The following is a 24,576-nucleotide window of genomic DNA, read 5'->3' as shown; positions in this document are numbered from 1 at the left end:
GAGAGGGGCCTCTTCATACCTCGTGGATGATTCTCTGTGTGGCCGGAGTATCTGGGGTGTACAGGATCTTCCCCATGAGCAGAGGCTTCAGAGCTCTCCAGATCATCCTGGAAATGGGGCTGGACTCCAGGCTCCGCATCATGTCGTTACAATAGGGAGCTGGAAAATAAACACACGCATTTTGAGTCTTAAACATTGTCTGTTCTATGTAAACGGTAAATTGGCAGGGACTCTGGGGAAAAATACATCTGATGAACAAATACTTCCGATAAAAGCACAAAATGGGGTCGTTTCTGATCGTTTGGACGCTTACTGGAAGAGTTGTCGTAAGCTGCGAGGGGGTCAGTGTCGCTGGCATTGCCATGGTTTCCGAACAGGGCCTTGTAGTTGTTGTCCTCGTACCAGTTGAGAGACTTGATTTTGAGGCCGCCTCCCTCGGGGTGTCCGCAGACGATACGTGACACGGCCTGGTACATCTGGTTTGGAGAGCCTGTGGCATTTGCAGTTAAATACTGGATCTCCTTACGCATGTCCTTCCAACTCTTCATACCGGCAAGCTGGAGGGAGAGACACAAACAGAAACGTTAGCATGATGAAGGCTGGAAGTTAGTCAGCAAATACAGCATTCCAAGTCCAAACTTTGATCGGCTGGGGGATACAAATACACACAGATACATCTTCCAGACCCATGAAGCACATATTGCCTTTAACCATCAGACAATCTAATATCCAAGTCATTAATACTCTCATTCTGGTATTTGTGGCTGTAGGTGTCTTTTACTGTCGCACGTTAAGGTGATTTTAAGTATATGGATTATATGAAAGTTGTACTTTTTAACAAAGGAGAACTTTGCAGATAATGATTTTGGTCTGAGAATTCACTCATGTCTGTGAAATTAGTCCTAGATGACATCAGAACCAGGCCTCTCTGTACCGTTCAGGAGGTCGCTGAATATACTGCCCGTCATATCTGCACATGTGCACATGCGTCTTCCTTCAGGGTCTCATGTGTCTCATGTACTGTAGCTCAGCGTGAGAAGTGTTAATAATATGGCTATCACCTGTCACAACAGAGGCAGATTATATGCACCCTGTGTGTGTGTGTGCGTGTGCGTGTGTGATGCTGTGGGTTTGAAGTTATTAAAGGTTATCACATGCACACTATGAGTGGTATTCATGGAAGTCAAGTGGAGACTCTTAGTCGTCTGCCTGACTAAGTTAAATTTAACTGGCGTACCCAGTTCCATCTTTCTCCTCCTGTGTGTGTGTGTGTGTGTGTGTGCATTTCTCTCTAGAGGAGATGTAATCACACCCTTTCTAATATATAAACTGACTGATCATGTATGGTCATGAAATGTCTTAAAGTGTATTCGTATTGTCCTGTACTCACAGGTGTTATTAGGTTGTACGTTTCCACTCTGCAGCTGTTTCTTTATCACACATTTCTCAATGCTGGAGGCCTGGGGGCCGTGCAGAACTCTTGCCTTGTTATCACAATGCAGCCACTAAGCCACTGTTATACTGCCATATATTTGTTATATTTTCTTGTGGCAAACATTGTGGTTATGTTCCCAATAACTACAAAACATATTCCTCTGGTCTCACGAGAAGCTGTTCTTGATAGACTTTAAACATCAGCATTACGTCAGGCTGAAGGGAGCAGGGAGTCGACACAGCCACTACAGGTCAAGACAAGTTGCCACAAGTTCCCCCTCGATGTCTCCAAACTGGTCAACTGCACAAGCAGTAATGTTACCAACTCGTGATTGGGAAGGAATGAAAGGAGGGGTTTTGTGTTTTTCCGTGCAAGTACAACAAAGAAAAGGGCGAAAGAAGAGGGGGAGCTTTTGTTGCCTAAGCGTGAACCGCGGGAGGGCTTACGATTAGCTCAAGCTCTGAAGTGTGAAAGACGGAGGCTGAGAATATCACACCTTTTCCTTAAGGTGAATATGGGAGGAGGTCAGAGATAGAAGACAAAGAAAGAAGGGAAGACCATGGGAGACTGCAGCAAAGCAGGAGGTGGAAATGAGTGCAGAAGGCATGAGAACAAAGAGAGGTTACTATCGGTCGTTCTCCTAATAGGCAAACCTCCGCAGGCTCCATAAGTAGAGCACTATTATACAGACAAGTGTTGCCGTGTACACACTCACCACACAAGCACATTCATGGTCGGACACGTTTCAGGACAAACAACATCGTTTGCTCTGTCGACTTTGTCATTTCAAAATAACGCACGCACACACACACTCCTTGAGATCGTTCTGTATGCGGTTGCTTTGCAGCCACATCAAACTGCTTCCTTCCTGCTCTTTCACATGCAAAGAACTGGGTGCAATAATGTGCGTGTTGTGTTGGACTGGGTGCATATCTGAGTCTTTCTGTAGTCGGTGTTCATGTGAGGCTGCCTTGTTAATGCATTGACAAGGTCTCGGTGTGTGCACAAGCATTTGTTACATTATGTTCTCGTAAGTATGTGTCTTCACCACTTCATTGCAAGAGGCTGATAGAGACCTCAGCCACCATTTCCTTTCTCCTGTTATGGTCTCTCACACACACACACACACACACACACACACACACACACACACACACACACACACACACACACACACACACACACACACACACACACACACACACACACACACACACACACACACACACACACACACACACACACACACACACACACACAGTGTTTTTGCTACTGTGTGTGCAACCGACTGTGCAACAGCCTGTGCTGAAAACGCTTTTGTGTGACTGAATGTGTGTGTCCTTCAGGATGATTCCCATGTTAACTTGGGTGATTAGGTGAGAAATACACACATACACACACACACGCGCACGCAGCAGAAGAGGATTGTCCCAGAGTAACCTGCTAGCAGAGCCTGTGCGAGGTTACTAAAGTTCAAGTTTCCATTCCAGCACACAGCTATTTAGACCAGAGCAGCTCTGGGGACAATCATATGTAAAATTGTTAACATGAACCGATACATTTGAACTCCATCTAAAGCAGGCTGTGACCTGAATATTCTAAGACTTTAGAGTTTGTCTTGGGTCCACTCCTGCTCAATCGAACAACGGTATCCCACTCAATGTAAAGCAGTAAAAGGCAAACAGACGTCTGTGTAAAGCTTTTACATTAAATTATATATCTTTGTATTCTGGCCATATAAAGAGAGTCAACTGAATTTAGAGATTTTGATCAAACTTGCATCCAGATATAAAGTGGTAGATTTATACGTGATGACAGCGATCAGGCTGCGGGACAGAGAGGTTACTAGAGTTTATTCACACTCTCTCTACCCTGAAGATAAATGTCACTAATGTTTCCGAGAAGCATGTCGATTAAATCAGTATGCGTTTGTTAGGCTTGTGAGGGGAAGAATTCAGTATAAGATAATGTAATAGTTCGGGAATGAGTGGGAAGCCAGATTATTAGAAGTTCAAATCTCCGCACTTAGCTAAACAAAATAATCTACTTACAAACAGAGAAAAGGGTTCAGGAGAATAACGCAACTAATTAAGATTTAGCAACAATACATTTAAGAGCATGGATGGCTGTTGATTAGGAAAAGATGGAAGATCTGCCACTTTTTCAAGTGCAACTAAACTTGTTTCGGATGCAGATGATAACTCGTGAGGAGATGGAGGTTCCTGTTACTCGAGAAAAAGAGGAAACGCATAAGTGCATTTCTCGATTCTGCCAAACGCTTACCTTATCCACCAATGCAAGCTAAGAAAACCAAAATAATCTGCTTTAAAACTAAATAATACACACTGAGGAGGAATGATAATCAGTGATTAAATAGATGCTGTGCCACTCTGTGTTAACATGTTCTCCACAGGAGTGTAAAAGATCAACAATAGCCGGTTCAGGTACAAACCACAAACATGGAGAAACCCGGGAGGAAGCTGTTCAACAGGGATTTTTGGGTAACATTCTTCATGAGTTCATGTTCATGGGATGGACGGATGATCAAAAGGATCGGTGAAGGCTGCGACATTTGTAGTTGAGGACAGAAGAAAAGACAAACTCGCTGATGTTCTTACAGCTGCTTAGACAGGAAGCGCTATCACACCGGCAAACACACACACACACACACACACACACACACACACACACACACACACACACACAGCTGGGTCTATGTTTTGCCAACTCAGCAGAGCTGGAGCCTGAGAGAAAGGGGGTCGTGTGTGTTGTACGCGTGTGTTTGCACCAGCGACTGCAGCCCCTCTCCTCTCGTTCTACATTCCAGCAGCTCCGACTCGGCTACGTAGGCTCAAGTCTGGCATGCGAGTGTGTGAGTGCATGTACATGTGTGCTCTCGACACCACTATTTCAAACCGCTCGTTCTTATTTAAGCGTCAAACTAGAATTACCGCCTCGCGGTTGTATGCCTGCGCGCACCGGTCAAGTTGCAGCTTGATGCAGTCTGATCAAAATGGCATCGCTTCAACATTTTTGTGTGACATTGTCATAACTAGCATATGAATTCTGTTATGACCAAAAAAAGCGTTTCGTGGGATCACAGTGACTTTTGAACATTATGATCTTATCAGCTCATCCCTGAGGACGTTTGAGTCAATTTCTAAGGAATTCACTCTCGGCGTATCCTGAGATATCATGTTCAAGAAAATGGGAAGAACAACCCGAAAACATAATGCCTGCTGTCACAAAGGCCTAAAGAAAGGGGAATGTGATCCAGAGAAAATCCAAGCCCACGGTGGTAGAACAAAGCCTCTATTAACAATTTCTGAATGTTGAAATGACTCATGTGGACACGTAATGACAAGATTCACTTTTACATGAGGATTACCTGCTTTGCTCTTTGCTCCTGTTAAACCCATGCAGCACTTGCCCCTTTGTATGACTTCTGTGAAATTCTGTGAATCGACGTATGCAGGCACATTTATATTGCCAATATGGCCCTGACCCAACTGCCCCAAACTTGTACTACTACATGAGACCCGAGTGTAAATAAATTCACGGAGAACTCATTCTAGGTAAGGATTGATTTCAAACATTGCTACTGGAGGCTGAACTTTGGAAGTAAATATTTCAGTAATCCTGTTTGTAAATAAAGTGAGTAGGTTGTGTGTGTGTATCTACCTCCACGGCCAGTGCTCCCAGGCTCTCCAGAAGAGCGTCGGTTGCAGCTGAGACTTCCTGAACGACTTTGGGGTCCGACTTCACATCCTTCTGTTAGACAGAAAAGGCCATGTTTACTATGCAGCTGAGCTTTTTACACTGTATTGTTGGTTCCTGTGCACAATTAATACATCCTGAAAAAACGACATACAATGAAACAGAAAATGGAAGAAAATATATGTTTATTGTCCATTAATTGTGTGTGTGTGTGTGTTCTCGTCTATCACACTAAGCTGTCAGCTGCTGGAACGCCTGGTGCCCCGATAAAGCACAGGCGTCGCTGAAGACGGAACAGCCATTTGTGAAAAGATAAAAGTTCTCTCTCTCTTTTTCTCTCATTTGCTCAGTCTTGTTTTCTGTTTACTTAATGATTTCCACACACACACACACACACACACACACACACACACACACACACACACACACACACACACACACACACACACACACACACACACACACACACACACACACACACACACACACACACACACACACACACACACACACACACACACACACACACACACACACACACACACACAGCAACTAATGGGAGAATGTTGAGTTATGCAAGAGTTCTTTCCCTCACTCTTTTGCACAATTTTGTTACTTTGGAAAGGAATTTTCCTTTCTTGCATCAACGTGTGGAGACTGAGTTCCGATAATAAAGAGGGAGAGTGTGTTTTTGGGCTGAATCTGGTCCGCAGTGAGGCAGGAAATGATTTCATCCTCATGTCGAGTGAGCAGCTTTTCCAACTTGCTGACATGATAATGACACTCTTCCTGTGTCTCTTTGTTTCTCCCTCAAAAGAGAAGTAGGCCGACTAGCAGCAGACCGCAGAGGTTTTTTTTTTTTCCACCTCTTGCCACTTCACCATCGTGACCTAAGTGTGAGTCACGGGTTTTATGGGAAGAGGGCAGGCTGTTCTGTAAGATACAGGCAGAGGAGAGGTGACGCTGGACAGGGAGGAGGCGGAGGGACAACGAGTAAAGAAAAACAAGGGAATCCAGAAAGCACAAAGTTTCACAGTAGGCAGAAAAGACGAGGGATCAGGGATTTACGTACGATGGTTGAATACGGGGGTCTATTGCCCTATACAAACAGTGAACCGCCTTGTCGCATTATATTAGTGTCACAGTCAGCGGATTACAATAAGTGTGTGACCAGACCAACCGTGTGAGACTGTGCACTTGTTCATGATGTAGTTTTAGTTGCTGGGCTTTGCTTTCTACATTCAAATTCTGGTTGAATGTGTTTTGACTCAACAGATAAACTCACCCAAATGGGTTTGAAAAAGTCCAAGTTGGACAGGAAGTGGCTCTGGGCCTTGTTCAGCCAATCGCTGGAGGACTTGCAAATGATTTCTTGAATCAGACGGGACACGTTGCGGTCGGCAATGTGGACGAACTCCTCCAGGGGCGTGGTGTTACAGAGGTCCCGGAGATGGAAGCCGAAACCTTTGGTCAGCACCTGGACAGAGAAAAAGAAAAGAAAAAAAAGAGCACCGTGGTTCAGAAAGGGTAGAGATTATGAAATCACATGTGGACTAGATACTCTGGGAGGACAGAGGTAGAGATAAATAAATCCATGAAACATAACCAGTATATCTGATTTAGTTTGGGACATGAGTTAATGGACAACAAAGGGGCACAAGGGACTGATTCAATAAACAATAACAAGCAGAGGCTCCTCCCATCAAATAACTAGAGGTGATCCAGTCAATTATTCATATTTCCCTTCCACAAGCATAAAAAACAACAACTCTGAAACAAAGGAAATGCAAAGTTATAGAGGGGCCTTTATTCATAATGCTAAGTATTGCAATAATATTTAGGGAGTGAAATTGTTTGTGTTCTTCACTCTTTACAGATTGTCATTTATCAGTCCAGAAAGGTTATGTCTCTAAAACTTGTGTACAAAACAATGACGTCACAGGATACCGCTGAGCAACCATGAGGGAAAGAAATGTTCTGAATGTCAATGCTGGGGCTCGCCAAGGATTTTCTGACTAGAAATGTAAACTTAAAATGATTTAACACATTACTCAGAAGAGGAGCACAGCTGCGCACGTGCAGGCGGACAGAATGTTCTTTTTTTTCTGGGACATCAGAGCATTCAAGGACTGGACAGAGGCTCTGTCTTCTCTAACAGAGTCAAGATATTCAGAGTGTGTGTGTGTGTGTGTGAGACAGACAGAGAACAGGGTGAGAGGGGAGCACTTATCATCTAGATGTCCTTGACCAGTCAGTGTTATTCCATCATGCCTATCATACTACAAACTGTACATACACACACACACACGGCTGGTAATCTTTTCATTGGAAAAACATCAGGGCCTACAGCAGTACGTTTGGAGGAGTGGAAATCATACTAATCGCCTCATAGAGAAGTGAAAAAATATATTTTCCCAAAGAGATTATTATGATCATCTATTTATGCGTTTGCTCTGATGCATCTCAAACAATAACAGCGGCACAGCGATAATAAGCTTTCATTCCCTTTCACTCCCCTCCTTAAACAATGCTCCTAATGGCCGTCACAGACTAATGGATAGCTATCTTTGATCAATAGATGACGGGGAGAACAGGATGGGTAGAAGAGAAGCTGATGGTGTAACGTGAGTTTGTTTTTGAGCCTCGGTCTCTGCACGTGAGGCGAAATAGAGGGGGGAGGGTAAAAATGGAGAAGAGCAATCATGTGACACCAGCCCTCCAATTGCAAAGCAGGGATGATGTGTCGGAGCTGGTTGGGCGCTGTTGTTGAGGTGGTCCTACAGCAGGAAGCTGAATCTGTCAATGCATGTGCGTGATAGATTTATGATATATAAAACTTGATTTGAATGGGAGGTGTGTGTGTGTTGACATGTGCATGGGGCTGCTGGGAAACAGATCATCGTGTCAGCTAGAAAAACAAAATATGCGCAGATTCCCCAAGAGAGGAATAAAACTAAGAGTCAAAAAGATGACAATTACTCAGAAAGAGGAGGCTTGAGAGAGAAATGTGGAACACAGAAAAACACACACACACACGCAGTGATTGGTGGGTATTAAGGGCTTAGCTGTGCCACGATACAGTCCTGTGGCCCAACAGATGCTGTCGAGCCAAGGTCATTGGATTTCTGCATGTGCGCTGTGGCCAGAGGAGCGTGATTCTCTCACGTGACAAGGACGAAAACAAAAAGGCCGCACACAACATATTTACAGTTTTGTTGTCTGCTATCGGCATTCAACATTGTCCCATCTCAAAGCAATATCATCATCGACTGAAGGGTAAACGTTGAAGGACGCGAGAGGAGGGTTTTATTATTAAAAGGGGCTCAAACATTTGAAGTGGTAATGTTTCTACCTTCTCCAGATTGACGTCCGCCTCCAATATCTGTTTCAGCGCGTGATGAGGAAGAGAGGCATTGTGGTGCAGGAAGTGGGACAGGGTCTCGTTGTCTTGCAGAAAGTCCTTTAGCTTGAAACCTAGAAAAAAACAAAACATACATAGATAGAAGCAGTGAGTCAATCAAGCCAACTATGGGACACAAAACTCTCTTTGATAAAAAAGATGTCTGTATCTGATGGTTGATATGGAACCAGGACTCGCGGCAGTGGTCCCAGCTTGATATACAATAACATTCCATTTATTTGACACTATTGAGTTGGGCCGTGATCCATTTTAGTATTCTCCTGTTCATTGCGATCTCATATATATATATATATATATATATATATATATATATATATATATATGAGATCGGTGATCGACCAGCACAGAACCACTGTCCTCTGACTGCACTCAAAGTTCAGAGTTTCTTTGTACTTTTGCTGCATTCCGAAGAAGTCAACGCATTTCTGATACTGGCATGGTTGTGGGCACACTCACACACACACACTGCTCTCTTCTCCTCAGCTTTGGTTTTGCACACCGGGGTTACTACAGGGCGTTTAACTTTGGTCCAGATGCCGCGCCCCAGTCTTTCCATCTCACTCTCTCCAACTCTCTTCCTTCATAAATGTTCACCTTTTACCTACTTATCTCTACCAAGAGCTGATTCTTACACGCTTCCTCTCCACCAATAAGTGGTGCCTGAACATGTCCAAAACTATGGGTGAATCAGCTCTACTTAAGAGGAGTCAGGCGGAGACAACAGCAATAAATCTTGCAGCCTGCGGGCTCATATTTTTGGTTCAACAGCGCTGTCTTTATCTGTTGTGTAACTGCACATGCGAGCGTGGCTTGATAAATCAAACTTGAAAAGTGATTATTTCTCACTCTAAAGAAGTTCACGCATTCTTTTACTGCACTGGGTTATCGAGAGGCATGCTCATTACAAAGAATGAAAGAGTACTGCTCTGCTCTCCTCTACTCTGTTCACACATTTAAAACAAATGCCGAGTTGAACTTTGATTGCTTATTTCAAAATATCTTCCTTCTCCCCCCCCCCCCCCCAAACACACGCACACACAAACAGGAAACACTCTGCTTCTACTGACCTGAACTTCCCCTGGGAGGAAGTGAAAGAGAACAGTGTGTTCCCATACTCCCTCCATGGCTGTGCACCAGAGTGTGTGCTTTTTTTCAGTTTGAGGTGTGATCCTTACCGTCCCTGCTCTCCGTGTACATGTGTGTGTAATTGTGCACCTGTGCAACTCTCAGGGGTGAACGACCAGGGAGCGCTAATATGTTCTAATCAGAGTCCCAGTAGGTCACAGCTCCCATGGTGCATTGCATCCAAAAGGCCCTCGAGGACAGAACAGACCGGATGGAAAGTCTAGCAGTACTTTGCGCAGTCAGCAACAGTGCGTCTTTATGTTCCGTTTCCTTGCGTTGCCTTATCTGTGTTTGAACTGTCCTGAGTGGTTTAAATACCCGGAGTTATCAAGAACAGGGCACTTTTCTGAAGTAGGACAACATAAGAAGGAACAAACACGGCTTGTTTTTCCTATGTCGGAGTCATCCGTGTACAAGGGCGAGCCCTGCATCGACACTTGTCTGTGCTTGCTCCTGACAGTGCCGCATCTGGTTCATATTTGACAATACACACACTTAGCAACCAGTGACTTCACTCGTCGAACTGGTCCATAAACAGGCTGCGATCTCCGTGGAACCACATATTATCCCAAATCTACCCCAGCTTGGCTAACAAGCACAGAGTAGCATTCCTGAATCCCAAGAAGTCTGATCAAGGAAAACAAATAATGGATGGAATTCTGACAAAAGGTGTGGACTGTTAAGTGCTGCTTTGAGACAGTTGGAGGAGCAATAGCTTGCTGGGTTGCATCTGAGCGTGTGTGTGAATCAGAGCCGAAATATCTGCAAGGTGACGTTATTGCTCACTTCCACAAGGTGCTATTTAAGTGCGAGACTGGTCAGGTTGGAGAAATGAGGGCAAACTAAATGTTGAGCGCGACATTTTGGGCTGAAGTTTATAGTTAAGGTGATGAGGAACGAATCCAATGAATGCATTCATACATTCAAGGGTAAAAAAGGGTAGCACCGTCTCCATTTTAAAAGATTAGGCTCAGACACAATGAGCCTTTGGATCAAATGGAGTCCTTTAAAAAAGGAGCCAGACAGAAATGTGAGATGTTTTCCTCTATTATGCAAATCAGGCTTCAGGCTCCATTTTGAGAAGGCAGGTGGTAAGGCAAGAAAGAAATCTGTGGTGTATGAAAAGCTCAGCATTGACAGTCAGACTCAACTTTATCTCTCAAATCATTTATCTATTTGGTATTAAGAACACCATTCTCATGTCCAAAATGCTGCACAATGTTGATTTTCTTCCTCTCATCTATCTGCCATGTCATCCTGTACTGTCTCATAAAGCAGGACTGCATCAGACCTCGTCAAAAGAGTATGTGCTGTGTGATTTATCTAGTTATCCTATGGGGGGAAAAAGCTCACTCCTCTCCCTTACCCGTCAGTGTAAATTCTCTGACCCAGCCAGATGCTGAATTATTAAGTGACATGTGAGGGGTCTCTGTTCTCGGCTCTTAGATCTCTGCCGTTGTTCCCGTAGTGTCCCCTCTGCAGCTTTCTCCTGCATCACACACATGACTGTCCCTGCGCTACGTCGGCGCATTGCCTCACGTGGGTTCAAGAGGGGAATATGGGATTGAGCATGACGCTGTGCGTTTCTAAAATCAATCGTGATGGAGTGCACAGACGTGCTGTTAAAATAATGAAAGCGTCAGAGTAGATAACATGACGAGATATTACTGTCATTGAGGAGTACATCCCATGCCACACAGTCAAACTGAGGAACGTGTGAAAAATAATTTACAATTAAAAGTGAATAGAACCTATTTTATTTTATTTTGCTCTGATGTGTGATCTCTCTCCTTTTTCCCAGCCATGCTATGCTATGCTATTCTATGCTAGGGAGGGCCATTGCATAACGTAGTGTAGCTCAGGACTAGTAAAGCAGACTGAAGCCCAAACAACAAGAACCTTGATTGTTTTGCTTCGTTGCATAACTTCTGATGGTACATTCTGGTCAATTTAAACTTACATTAGGGTCTGATGTGGAACCAAGCTAATACCCCTTTATTTATGGAAACTAACTGATATTGCTGTAGCAAAGCCACAATAATGGAACGAACCGATCTAATTAGACTCACTCATTTCACTACACGTGTGTAAAGCCCTTTGTTGTGTTATTAGCCTCCCTTTTATACAATTAATGGGTTTTCAGTACATGTTTTCCATTTTATTTTTGCCTTTGTACACATGGTCGGCTGAAAAACAGAGATTGCTCCCAGCGTGCCTCCCGTTAATGTGTTTGTGTGAAGTAAAGTAAGTGCAGTTTCAACAAGGGCCCCTTTCCTACGTTCAGGTTGCTTTGCCGGAGTCACCAACAACATGCTATTTTAGAAAGACGGCCTTTCTCTGCTCCCAAAAAGCCACGGTCATGGTTATAAATACCTCCCTCCTTCTTTTTCAAAAGCATCTTCTACAAAACCCTGAGCATTAAATGTGAGGTCATGATTGAATGTGTCGGTATAACTGACAGCAGACACACGTCTCTGACCGCTTCCTCGTTGACAGGAAGCGGCGACATTCTAGGGCAGAGCAACTCCACCTTTCCTACCAGATCTGTGCTCTGATTGTGTAATGGCTGTCTGGGTGGTCCACAATTTTCGGCTTGTACTGTCTTGCACCAGAACGGAGAAGTGCAACACCCACTGGCTTCTGGGAGGGGCCCACCACCGGCTGGCAGGCGGTGATAAGGAAGGGACGCGTTAGAGCTCTGAACACTTGTCTGAAGACTTTTGAGCTAGCATCAGCTGCTACGCTGCGAAAGCGGCCTTGACAAGTCGCTTTATCTAGTTCTAACATGTCGCTAATCCGTTTTTGGGCAATTTATTAATGTGCAGTGATTCAAGCTTCATTCACTTTGTACTAATTGAGTGGCATGCCTCACTCTCTCTTTTTAATCTAAACACTGAAAAGTTACAGTGACGTTGTAAACTGGAGGTGTGAGTCACTCACTCAGTTAAATCCTATCTGCATCATGTGCAGTTGTGTAGGAGTGTTCCCTTCTGTTTCAATGGATGAATGGGTGGTCAACGTGAATGGGCGGGTTGACTGAAGATCACCAGTTGGTCATTCAAAAACTATAATTAAAATGAAAAAGGTGTGTCCTTACGAGCAGTGTTCTTCTGCAGATTCCTGAGGGCCCTCAGCAGTCCCTTGTAGCCCTCGTAGCTTTTATCATTCTGCGTGTAGAGCAGGATCTTCTTGGCATCAGTGAAGAGACGGGAGATTCTGGAGATGTCGCAGGAGAGAGGCAAAAGTCAGACACACTGTTTCACATCTCTCGAGAATGCCAGGCCTTCTAAAAGAATACATCTTGTGACCGATTTAGAACTATTGTCCTAATAATGATAATATGAATACAAAGTGACACGAAACTATTTTTCCTTTGCACTAAGTGAATACTTTGTTACTCACATAGAATCGTTGAAATTCCCCACCACCCCGGGACTCTCGCCTGGGGTAGGGTTACGGAAGCAGGGGTTGTTGGCGTTGCAGATGATGCCTTGTACCCAGGGCAGGGCCCCCGCTGAGGGCATGGCCTTGTTAGGGAAATGGCCTGCAAAAGAGAGGGAGAGCATACAATTTATACGATTAGTTTTATATCTGGACTTCAATATCAATAAAACAGAAACTGGTCTAAATGGAACCTTCCAGACAAACTTATTTATTCATACTTTATATTTATACTTGAAAAAGTAGTTGGTTTATTATTTATTAGTTGTTAAATCACAATAAAAGGATTTCCAACTCATTATAACCAAGGCATGCTATGACACGTAGGCCGTCTCCATTATCTTAACAATTGTTTGTACTCTTATCAGCTACCTTTATGGCCACTGCTACGATTTGCTGAGGTTAAGTAGCTACTATACTGAAGAGATAAGAGTAGATGGCAACAAGGAGGTCAGGAGTTGGAGTTTACTGGGTTATCTGGGTTCAAGCTGACTTGTGATATATTTGTTATCAATGATTTTGTAACGAATAGGGGAACCGGTTCGGTGGACGACGATCCACATGCAAGCTCATAGTGATTACATAACTATGTACAGACTGAAGACTGTCAAACCCATCTGAAGAAATGAACTACACATAACCATAGCTGAAAAACTGTTGCAGGAAACTTCCCGAAATTGAAGAAAAAGCTTAAAATGCAGACTGGATTTCTTTGTTCGTGCTTCTGACCAGCGATAATCGTATAGAGTTGAAACATGGTCAAAGTTATGAAACGACCAATTTCAGGAACTAAAGGTCCTATTACTTCTTTACACAGTGCAAACAAACTTTGGCAAATCCGACTGATCTTTATGTGATAATAACATGGAAACCTTGGATGTCCAACATGTTGATCTAACCGAGAGGCAACAAATAAATAATGGCTACAAATAGAGAATGGCAGAACAGTTGAATAACAGACTAATACTCATCAGAAGCAGTTAAACAACAAAATCACAAAAAAAGCTGAATTCTTGTGTTAGATGTGAATTAAGTGAAAAATATTATCTGTCAAGTAACTCCCTTCCTCTCTCCCTGTCTGCTTACATTCATGTTGCTCGTAGGGAGGATAATGTATCCGGACTGAGATCAGGATGAGGAAGATGAACAGGGGCCAGACGATCTCAATCAGCAGCTGGATCTAAGAGAGGAAGGCAAAAAGGATGAGGACAAAAGATAATCAGGGAAATAGAAGAAGGCTTGGGAAACAAAAACGTGTGAATCAAATGCGTTAATCAACCCTGAAAATAGTGACAAGTTGTCCTTTGTGCTTTGCAGTTTTTGTGTATTTTCAGTTCATCTCTGCTGCTTTAAAATAAGTGTTGTGTGTGTGTGTGTGTGTGTGTGTGTGTGTGCGTGCGTGTGTGGAGGGGGCTGTCCAGCTGCTGTCCTTTGTAAACAGTAATTCCACCATGGGTTTGGGTAAAGTATATGGGTTAATAAGGGGAGACAGAGCGAGAGGTCTGCCGGGTTTAGAGGACTATGCCCATCTGTTCCATATGGCCCCTCTACTTCAGCTGCCTGTTTCTCAGCCTGAACCAGCATGGCAGGAATAAAGACACCGTCTTAGAAAGCGCACTGTATCCCTTTGTTGGAAACAATTGGACTCAATGTCAAGCAGCCACAGCCGTCACTTTGAGGAGGAGTTTCCGCTCGATGGTCGACTGGCTCAATTGTATGCAAGATGAGCTTCCTCACATATAAAGGGGCGTCTATATGCCACAGCCTGGAAGTGAACTTTGATTTACATAACTTTGAGTGTCATCCAGCACAAGATCATTGACTGGACAATGCATCAGACATGTGATGAGATGTGTCATCTCCACATCTTTGACTGACTCACTGTCGTCGGTAAACTGTAATGCTTTTCAGTACAAGTGACTCGGAGGAGAATTACATCACTTCCATTGTTGTGGGCTGCGTACCCATTGGAACATGCATATTTATGAGGAAAGACTCAGACCTCTACTGGAGAAATCACCTCTGATCTAAAGTCGATCCGTTAGAAATGTGACCGAGACGAAGCATTCAGGGGGAATCAGACAAGAGATTAGATGCCCCTCCGTGGTGCTTTTTCTTATTTTGGGAGAATATGTAATAATGTATGTGATGTTGTAAACTGTTTTAGGAAAAAATCTTAAGGAATAGAAAGAAAAAAAAGATATATATATATATCTCATTATATAAACCAATAGATAAGACAAATGATCAATTAATGGACTGTGTCCTTGTACTGTGTACTCATCCAGTCCATTGACTATGATGAGTCAGTCATTTGAAGCACTCCTACTTACAGTCTGTCTCCGTCGGTAAGTGAAGTTCTTCCAAAGCAGTAAACCCAGTTGAGTGGAGACCGACATGTTGATGTCTTCCCAACCTCACTGAGCACGCTCCAGCTCCTCACTGGGAACCCCAAAAAAAGACAGAGAGAGAGAGACAGAGACAGAGACAGAGACAGAGAGAGAGAGAGAGAGAGAGAGAGAGAGAGAGAGAGAGAGAGAGAGAGAGAGAGAGAGAGAGAGAGAGTCAACCACTGCAAACATGTACTACGGGCAATACCTGCGTTCACAGATTAAACACAGTCAGTGAACTAACACTCTGTGGTCCAGCTTTGTTTTTGGAAAAAAAGAAGTTAATCCCAAATCCATTGAAGCACAGAGCTGATGTGAAAGCAGAACAGAAAGTCGTTACATTAACAAACCGTAACCACATGCACGCAACTGCACCAAATATGGCTGTGACGTCCTGTTGATCGTGTCACAATAAGGCACGAGAAACAAGTCAAAAAGAGAACCCTTCATAAAATAAATGTAACAAAAATCATGATGGAAAAAGAGCAAACAGGAACACGACACACATTACCAACCGCTGCTTCTTCTTATATTCTAAAAACCTGCTATGACTAAAAAAAACAAACAGTGAATTGCCGTCAGAAACAAAGAATCACTGCAGACAGAAAAACAAGCATGATAACAGATTCACCTATTGAACAAATGTGTTCTGAAACGCAGACCAGCCAGAAATACAGCAACACTCAGCAGATGAAGTCGCCCGATGACTGAGGACGGCTGTTAGCCTCCGCAAATTCATGTCCACTCATCTGTCCAAAGGTCGAGCTACAGCTAAGCACGGAGGACGAGTGGGTGGTGGGCAGTTTGTAAATGTGGTGAAAGTTAACGGTAAACCTTTTCTCGTCACAATCTTCAACGTGTTAACTCCTCAGTGCATTTGATGTAAATTTTTTTTACAAGAAAACATCCCTGCCTCCCATTGTTCAAACAACACCCTGATTAAACAGCCTTAGTGCTCAAAGTAATGTAATTAGAAGACACAGTTACACAGCTAAATGGCACACCATTCCTCCCAATCACCTTTTCATGCCGAATTGTTTAATCTATTTGCAGATTCAGAAGTCCTTGGATTTGTGCTCAGACTGGTTTTGACTCCAGAAAGAAGACCAAAATACACTAAATATGTTTTGCGACTTGGTGTGTTTTTTTTTTTACTTTGTTCTCTTGCTGGCAAGTCAAACCCAGAGGCCCCACAAATGTCAGGGAGTTACATTTATAATCCTGTTTTCTGAGACAGACACTTGGCCACCAAGAGCTAAAATCAGGTCAGCCACTCAAGACGGAGACCCGTAACTCCTTTATTAAGGTCATCAAGCTTTACAGCACATGAGGAAAAGATAGCGTCGGTCTTAAATGATCGTGTCATCTAAAGAAGAGAATTTCATGCAATATATTTCAAGCTTCATGGCTAGCTTGGAGGAGCAGTTGGAAGTCTTTAGAACAAAAAGGATCAAGGGGATTTTGTGTATTCTTCTGAACGCCCTTTATACAGAATGAAGCTGATTGGTTGACACAGAGTGGAACGACAGCACAACAATGTCAAGGACACGGTGATGTTCAAACACGATGCCCTCCGCTGATCATTTGCTTGTGGGTTGAAGTCCTGCCCCAATCAAATCATTGATCCGGACGTCTCTGGTTTTACACCCCATTTTCTGTAATGCAATCATGACAGCGCCGTCACATCCAACCCCGTCCCCAGCAGACTTCACTTGCAGTGTGAAAACTCATTTATAACATCACTGTCAGAACGTGTGCCTTCTAGCATTAAGTAACTGCCACAAAGACAAAGCGGCGGGTATCAAAACAAAATAAAATACAAATGTCAACAATATTTTTTACACCGGTAACTCGACTTTATTGCAAAAAAATCTACCGTTAGTATGTAATCTGCTGTATTCAGTGAATCCACTGGAATGCATGAAATGTCGTAATAAAAGACAACAGGACCTTTGGGATGAACAAACAACACAGTGACCCATGCACGATATCATCCGTACTAGGACATCGGTTTTCTCTGTGAGTCACCTGATTTAATGGCACAGCCGTCATGGCACACATTGTCAAACAGTGTAAAATACCTGCTGTAGACACCCTAAAGACATCATTTAAGACACACAAGTACAACACCATTTGAAGCTGGTGATTTACTAAGGGCACAATATCAAACTCTTAAAACTACCTTAGAAAAAAACCCATATTGCTGTGGGCTTAAAAGACACAAACATCATCAGCACAAGCTTGTGCCGAGTCACAAATTAAACATTTTCTTTGCTTTTAGAGGAGATGTGGACATTGTCTCTGGCTGTCGGCTATTCCAATACACTACTGCACAAATCCCATGAAATGAATGATGGAAAAAACACATTGTGGTCTGCCATGTTGCTGTATGTGTGGGTGGAAAACAACAATTCGCACCTTCGTCACATTTGACACGCAGTGAATGCTCTCTTCCTCGCCTTTCCTCCTATAATTACGTCCCAATTTTTTTCCCTTTTGACTTTTGACTACTGAAAGAAAATTGTGTCTCTACATTCTCCCCCCTTTCATTTTTGGGGATTGACATCCTAACATAACATCGTGTTTACATGTGATTTACCCATTAACAGAGCCAATTTCCATCGAGCTTTGGATCAGCTTGATTCTACTGGTGTTTTCTGTGGCACACTATCCGGGAAGCATGAGCCGACTTTTTGACGACTCTGCCCTCCGCGAATCGTCTGATTTTTGGACAACACTGTGGTGAAAACACGTCGCATGCAGAGATAACACGGACTCAGCGGAGTGTTGAGCAGCACGAATGGTGCAGAGCCAGCGCGCCTCTAGCGGCACACTTACGAATCTTCACTTTTATACTTGTTTACCATCACTTCTCGCTCACGTGTCATATCGCACTCATACAGGATTTGTTTTTTCTCATCTCCATCGTCTTTTAAAATACTTGACAGAGCATTGAAAATGGAAAAAATAATTAAATGAAATTTTTTTTTTTTTTTGCTGAATGAAAACAAAACAAATGTGACGTTGCACCCACACTGCAGCATGCACATGAATAAAAACACTAAAAACAACACTCTTTAAAAAAGGGACATAAAACATTGAAACATACATGAAAAACAAGCTCCTGTTAAATTGCGACTGTCATTTAGGGGTATCGTTACTGCGACCCGATGTCAACATTATGACAGAACATGCAAATGTTGCGTCTGACTGACTGATTTATAATCTATACTTTTGTTAAAATACTTGTGTTTCATTGTTCTGTTGAAATGAGGTTACTGTCGGTCATTCAGCTTTGCGATGCCGACCCAAAGCAAAGTCAAGTCAGCCACATTGAGACGACGTGTCAGGTGAATGCGCTTACAGTAATAAGCTGCAACAAATGTGACTTGATCAAACTTGCCATTTAGTGCTGCTGATATGTCCTTCTGCACCCGTACAACATAATTGGGGCTTTAAATTGAAGAGCATTGGAAAGAATATGAAAGCTTGCTTTCTACTTCTCACTCTCTTTATTATAAATATGTTGTATCAAACGTTGCCACAAAGAGGCTTTTATTTTCTAAAACCCGAACCGGAAGCCCTGTGTTTGACTACTCGCGAGCTTGCCGCTGGTCCTAATCTCACAGTCGAACTCGAAGAGCCGACTGATTTATGAATAAAAAGAACAAAAACCAGCAAAGAAAACACTTGTCATTTTACTCACACAACGGCATTACCTTGAACGTTTAACGTCCACTGAGCACATTATAGTTGTTGTTGAACTTTGCCACGTTAAAACGACAAAAAACAAAGACTTCCACTAATGCATATCAGCAATTAACGCAGCATTCAACACCAACGTATTGTTTTTGACGTTTTTTCACTCAAAGCCAAACACAGAACATTGAGCTGACAACATATGAAGGAATTGTGATGTCAAAATGGACTATATTTTAACTGTAAAACGATGGCACACATTGTTGAGCCAACAAAGAACCCCCCCGAGATAAAACAAAAAACTCCAAACTCACCAACCTCGATCGTGAACGGCGTTAAAATCCACTCTCTCTCTTTTCATAAATTTAATTTCTTCGTCAAGAACAACTTATAAAGGGTGAGTTACGTGAAACCCACTCCTCCACTGTTATGGTCCTCCGCTGCTCTGTGTCTGACAAAAACTGTGTTTTTTTCCTCCGCCAGGGTTTTATAGTGCCGCTCTATGCGGAGCAGAGCGGAGCGGCGGCAGAGGTAACTAACGGTCACTGTTTGATGCCGCTCCCATAAAAGGCAAGCACGTGCCCAGTCAAAACATGTCTTAAAGAGCCAGCCACACCTCACCCATTCAATTACTGTGAAGCTCAAGATGGTTGAAGGAAAATATTAATTTACTAATAAAACTACTTTAAGGCTGCACCAGTACTACTACTTATTCTACTACAGCAATAATCATATTTTAACAACTTAATTGCATTTAACCAACCCTGCAACAAAACATATGTTACCATATGTTTATATTTTTGTAAAATTGTTTGGTAGTTAGGTTTAGCAGATTTCGGATCAATAAAGTTAATTTATCGATCTATATAAATATTCACCAAAATGGTATATACGCTAGTTGAGAGGATTTATGGGTTAAAGAATACATTTCAATATATAATAATATACATGGAGCAATAATTATAATCCAACACTATGGATATTGCTAAAAAACGAAGTTACACAGTAAAATAGAATATTAAGTATGGAAAATGCAACAATATATACAATACAATACAATAACAGAGCAGAACCAATTACATTTAAAGAAAATAAAGTAACAAAAAACGCAGAAAAATGCACAGTGTATACAATACAATAGAATGGTATTAACTTAAATGAACTAAGTAGGAAAACTAAATTAACCAGTAGTGCAAAAGATTGCCAACAGCAGCAACAACCGTGTAGCGGTGTTGTAGTCATTTGAAGGATGATCTGGCCAGAGGTGATTTATTATAGAGTCTTATAGCAGAGGGCAGGAATGTTATTGGTCTTCAGTCTCTGGCCTCCATGCAAACCTCCCTGGAATAAAATGTCACCTCGCTGACATCCTTCTCTTTCTTCTTCCTAAAAAGCATTCCCCTAGGCCAGCGTGAATGTGGTTGTCTGTGTGTATGTGTGTGTTAGTTCTTTGAAAGACTGGCAACCTCGGTGCACCGTGTCTCTCCCCCAGTGTCTGCTGGGACACGCTCCAGCCCTGCCTGAACCTGAACAGGCTAAGCGGCTTAGAAAATGGACGTGGATGTTAACTTGCCATTGCTTCATTTGCACTTGCTGCTTCAAACCTGGACTCAGATCACAGCAGGGCAAGAACAGCCGGACACTGATGCAGCAAAGCAAAATATACCAGCAGTATTTTATTTTTATTTTTTTTAAGTTTCTGCAATACAACACTGTTTATGATTTTATGATGTTGTTCTCTGCAAAAGGAGATAAAATGTCCCACTTCACATCTCTCAAGTTTTCTTACCAAGTTTAAAAAGTGATTTATACAAATCTAGGTTTTTTGATCTTAGTTTTCCACAATATTTTTTAGAGTAAGTAAATAGACCCCAAAAGATTGATCTCCTTTTTGTTGACACTGATTCATACAACTGTACTGTAAAACTGTCTTTACGGGTAAAAAGCAGTGTGAGAGTAAAACTGAAATGTGTGGCTAAAACTAGCAGATTTATGTTGCACCTTGTCTTTGCTGCTCGTCGCTGTATTACTCCCTGCTGTTGATTGACTGATTGATTAAACAATTAATTTCCCCTTGGGAACATTGACTATACATCAAATAATTCTAACTTGGATAGTAAAACTTTTTGAAACCAATTAAAGTCAAATAAAAGTAGCTCTTATTTTCTCAGAAACCAATGAGAAAGCAAGTAAATTGCAGAGAGTTGTGACTGGTTTTGGGCCTACAGAAGACATATGGCCTTTTTTATTTTCTATTAATGTATATATTTCTCATTGCTATTTTACATTATGCAAGACATGCACGGATGTAAAAACATGCAAACACAAATGCACACAGAGTGTACAAAGTGTAGCCTCTCGTGTTTGAACGCTTGTGTTTATGTGAAACACGAATATTCACAGCAACATTTCCATTAATCAAGAATAATTTATGCAACCAGCATTGCGATACAGCGCAAGTGTATTTTCTTAAATCAAGTAAAAATGCACTTTGTTCTCCACTGTTCAGTGAGTGTGGCTAAACAATGACAGACTGTGCTGGACACGGCCACTGGGTAACTGGACCGCTCTATGATCCAACAGCATTCTGTTCAGGGGCAACTGTAAACACCTCACATGTCATCAGACACCAGTGTCGGGCTGGTTTATGTTTGTGGGACTGCGTGGCCGCCCGCCAGCCACACCAGATTAAAACACATCTCATAGGTGGGAGAGAGGAAGGAACAACTGCTCAACTATCATTTCTCGTGTTACACATTAACAATGTCTGTTGATTATCATCACACATGCTTCAGGACAAAACAACTCAGTAGTGCATGAAACAGAACAGTAGGATGTACTGCTCATCTCTCCGCACAGTTCACTCTGACCCTGCATTATAAAGGAGAAACACAATTAAAAAGCAATAACTGAACTCACACCACCACCACCATCATACACTGTCTGACTCCCCATGTTGACAAATCCTCAGAATAAAGCAGTGTTTTCCTTGAACACTAATCCTATTTGTTTGCTGCTTAGCTGTTGTTAATGTGTAGGAGTCTGATGTACAGTCAAGGCTAACTAATGTACAAAGAACATGGTGACCATCTGGCAGTGATTATCTGGCCTATAGTGTGCCTTCACTGTCTTTTATTCGGTTCCCTCTGCTTAAGGGTGCAATTAGTTTAAATAGAACCAATATGGGATATGTTGTAAAGACAGAAGGTGCTTGAAAATAATGTCAATTTAAACATCATCCTACCAGTTCTACTCTATTGTTGTTGTATACTAATATACATGTGTGTGTCCTAAAGGGACATGTTTGAAATTTTCCTGCTTTGTATTTCCTCAGGATTTTTTTTTGTTGTTGCCTCAATTAAATGTGTTCAGACTTTCCTAAAATGACCCAACGTTTATGTTAAGTACCATTGAGCGCATGTCATTTGACATATTGCAACAAGTGTTGATAGAATAAACTGCAGAATCTGTCGTTATCCTTTAATCTTACAAGATTCAGCTGATTTAGTTTGAGGAAATAAGTGAACATGATAACCTCCACACTGCTGTGTTTGGTACAGTGAGCTCTGCCTGGCTCCGGCAGCTCAAACAAGATGAAACAAAGTGTAGGAAAAAGGTATAGGCGCGGGCCATTTTAGAGACCATTTCTCCTCCACTTGTGGATGGGGTACAGCGAGGTCTCCCAGTAGGGGGTCTCATTAAAACAGGATCCTCAATCAGAGTGATTAGTCATCTAATCCATCAAAGAAGCTCTAGAACTGTCTGCATGGATGGAGACGGATGATAATCTTTCATGATGACGATAGCTCATTTTTTATCTGAAGGATTCAGGGTAACTGAGGAAAGTTGAAGCCGTTGTCATTTTCAAAGCATGAGTCGTACTCATTACCCGCTGAAAATAACAAGTTTCAATAGATTAGTGATGTATAAAGTGGCTGCATATTACAGAGGGTGACTTTCAAATGAATTATAGACTCACCAAGTAGTTAAAGTATGAGTTGAGGTAGTGATTCTAAATAACGTTTTTGTATTATTTATTTAGGGCCAGGCTGTTTTTTTTTATGAAGCCTGTTGTTTTTTAGTGGTTGAATTTAATCACCTTGTGAATTGGTTCATTTATAAAGAAATACATTTGCTATTAAATGATACGTTTCAAAAGAGTGTAAAAAGTGATGAAATCATCATTAAATGTGCCATTTTATGTGTTTCTTTCATCATTTTATGTTTACATTTCAAATTAATTAAAAGACAGTAAAATCAGAACAGTGTAATAATTAATTGATTCCTGGAGAGGTAAAATAGCTTTTTTCTATTGACACATCCTGTCCTTTCAATAGGTCAGAGGTCATTGTTAGCAAACAGGCAATCATTGTCTTGTTCCGGGACATTTGAGGACAGTAAATTACAAGAATGACGTTGACCAAAAATGACATGACGGATTCCAAATATCGTGCACAAGTACAAGGTCTTCCCTGCTGCCCAGACCAGTAGTTGGAGAGGGAGAATGAAGGCAACAACAGTCGAGTTTCATCAAATTATACCGGAGGGGGAGAGAAAAAAAATGTGTGGCTATAGACAAAAAAGTATCTTTTTTATAGCGAGTTCAGTCGTTCTTTTTCCTTGTGATTATGTGTAGAAAACTGTCAGTGCAGTTATTCCCACTGGCTTGAGAACAATGGTTTGTTATGGCTGGCACAGCGGGAGGTAGCTTCCACACTCAGGACCGATGGCATCACTGGACTGTAACCAACTTAGGATGTTGAAACGCTCTCTGGAAGTCTTGGAGTTGTGGCCGCAAAGGTATGACAATCAGTTCATTATTGTAAGCCGCTTTTGGTTAAAAGCGTCAGCTAAAATTGTAAGAAAAAATCTTGACTTTTGTATCCGCACACAAATTTAGAAAATGTTCAATGAAGTGGGCAACTGAATGTCTCACAGAGAGACAAAAAAGTGTTTGTACACATAGAGACACCATGAAAAATGTAGAAAAGTAAGATTGTGGCTGCCTTCAGGAGGATTTGTTCAGTACATAGTGTTATGAGCCATTATTGTCCTTCACCAACAAAACAGTCCATTCATCTCATGCATCAGTCTAAGAATAAGTTCACGAGACTTATAGAAGGATCAACTCAATCGTAATCACATTTAAAGGTTAAAAATAAATGACTTTGATGTGTAAATATACGCAGATCACTGATAGAATGTGTGCCAATCATCAAGACATCTTCAACCATCAAACAGCGTCACAATCTTCAGATAACAAATTACAATTGTGTTGTGCATATTTTAACTTTATCACAAGAAAAAACAAAATCTAATCATTGTTGCCATGTGATGATGCTGTTATT

General features: G+C 42.0%; 1 protein-coding gene across 1 annotated transcript in view; it reads right to left on the bottom strand.

Annotated features, from left to right (window-relative positions):
* LOC142948361 (phospholipid-transporting ATPase ABCA1-like) overlaps window positions 1-19,712 on the bottom strand; it is a 35,825-nt gene extending 16,113 nt beyond the window's left edge. The window contains exons 1-10 of the mRNA XM_076090346.1: window positions 19,543-19,712; window positions 15,473-15,581; window positions 14,226-14,319; window positions 13,101-13,242; window positions 12,796-12,914; window positions 8,505-8,626; window positions 6,438-6,629; window positions 5,117-5,206; window positions 314-557; window positions 20-159 (exon numbers count right to left, since the gene is read on the bottom strand). Coding sequence (XP_075946461.1) covers window positions 20-159; window positions 314-557; window positions 5,117-5,206; window positions 6,438-6,629; window positions 8,505-8,626; window positions 12,796-12,914; window positions 13,101-13,242; window positions 14,226-14,319; window positions 15,473-15,538 — 1,209 coding nt within the window. The 5' untranslated portion in view covers window positions 15,539-15,581; window positions 19,543-19,712. The remainder of the gene's footprint in view (window positions 1-19; window positions 160-313; window positions 558-5,116; window positions 5,207-6,437; window positions 6,630-8,504; window positions 8,627-12,795; window positions 12,915-13,100; window positions 13,243-14,225; window positions 14,320-15,472; window positions 15,582-19,542) is intronic.
* Window positions 19,713-24,576: the final 4,864 nt, after the last annotated feature.

Source organism: Anarhichas minor, unplaced genomic scaffold, assembly GCF_050575085.1.
Source record: "Anarhichas minor isolate MPS153535 unplaced genomic scaffold, ASM5057508v1 ptg000012l, whole genome shotgun sequence".
Lineage (NCBI taxonomy): Eukaryota > Metazoa > Chordata > Actinopteri > Perciformes > Anarhichadidae > Anarhichas > Anarhichas minor.
This window is presented reverse-complemented; position numbering and strand designations above follow the sequence as displayed.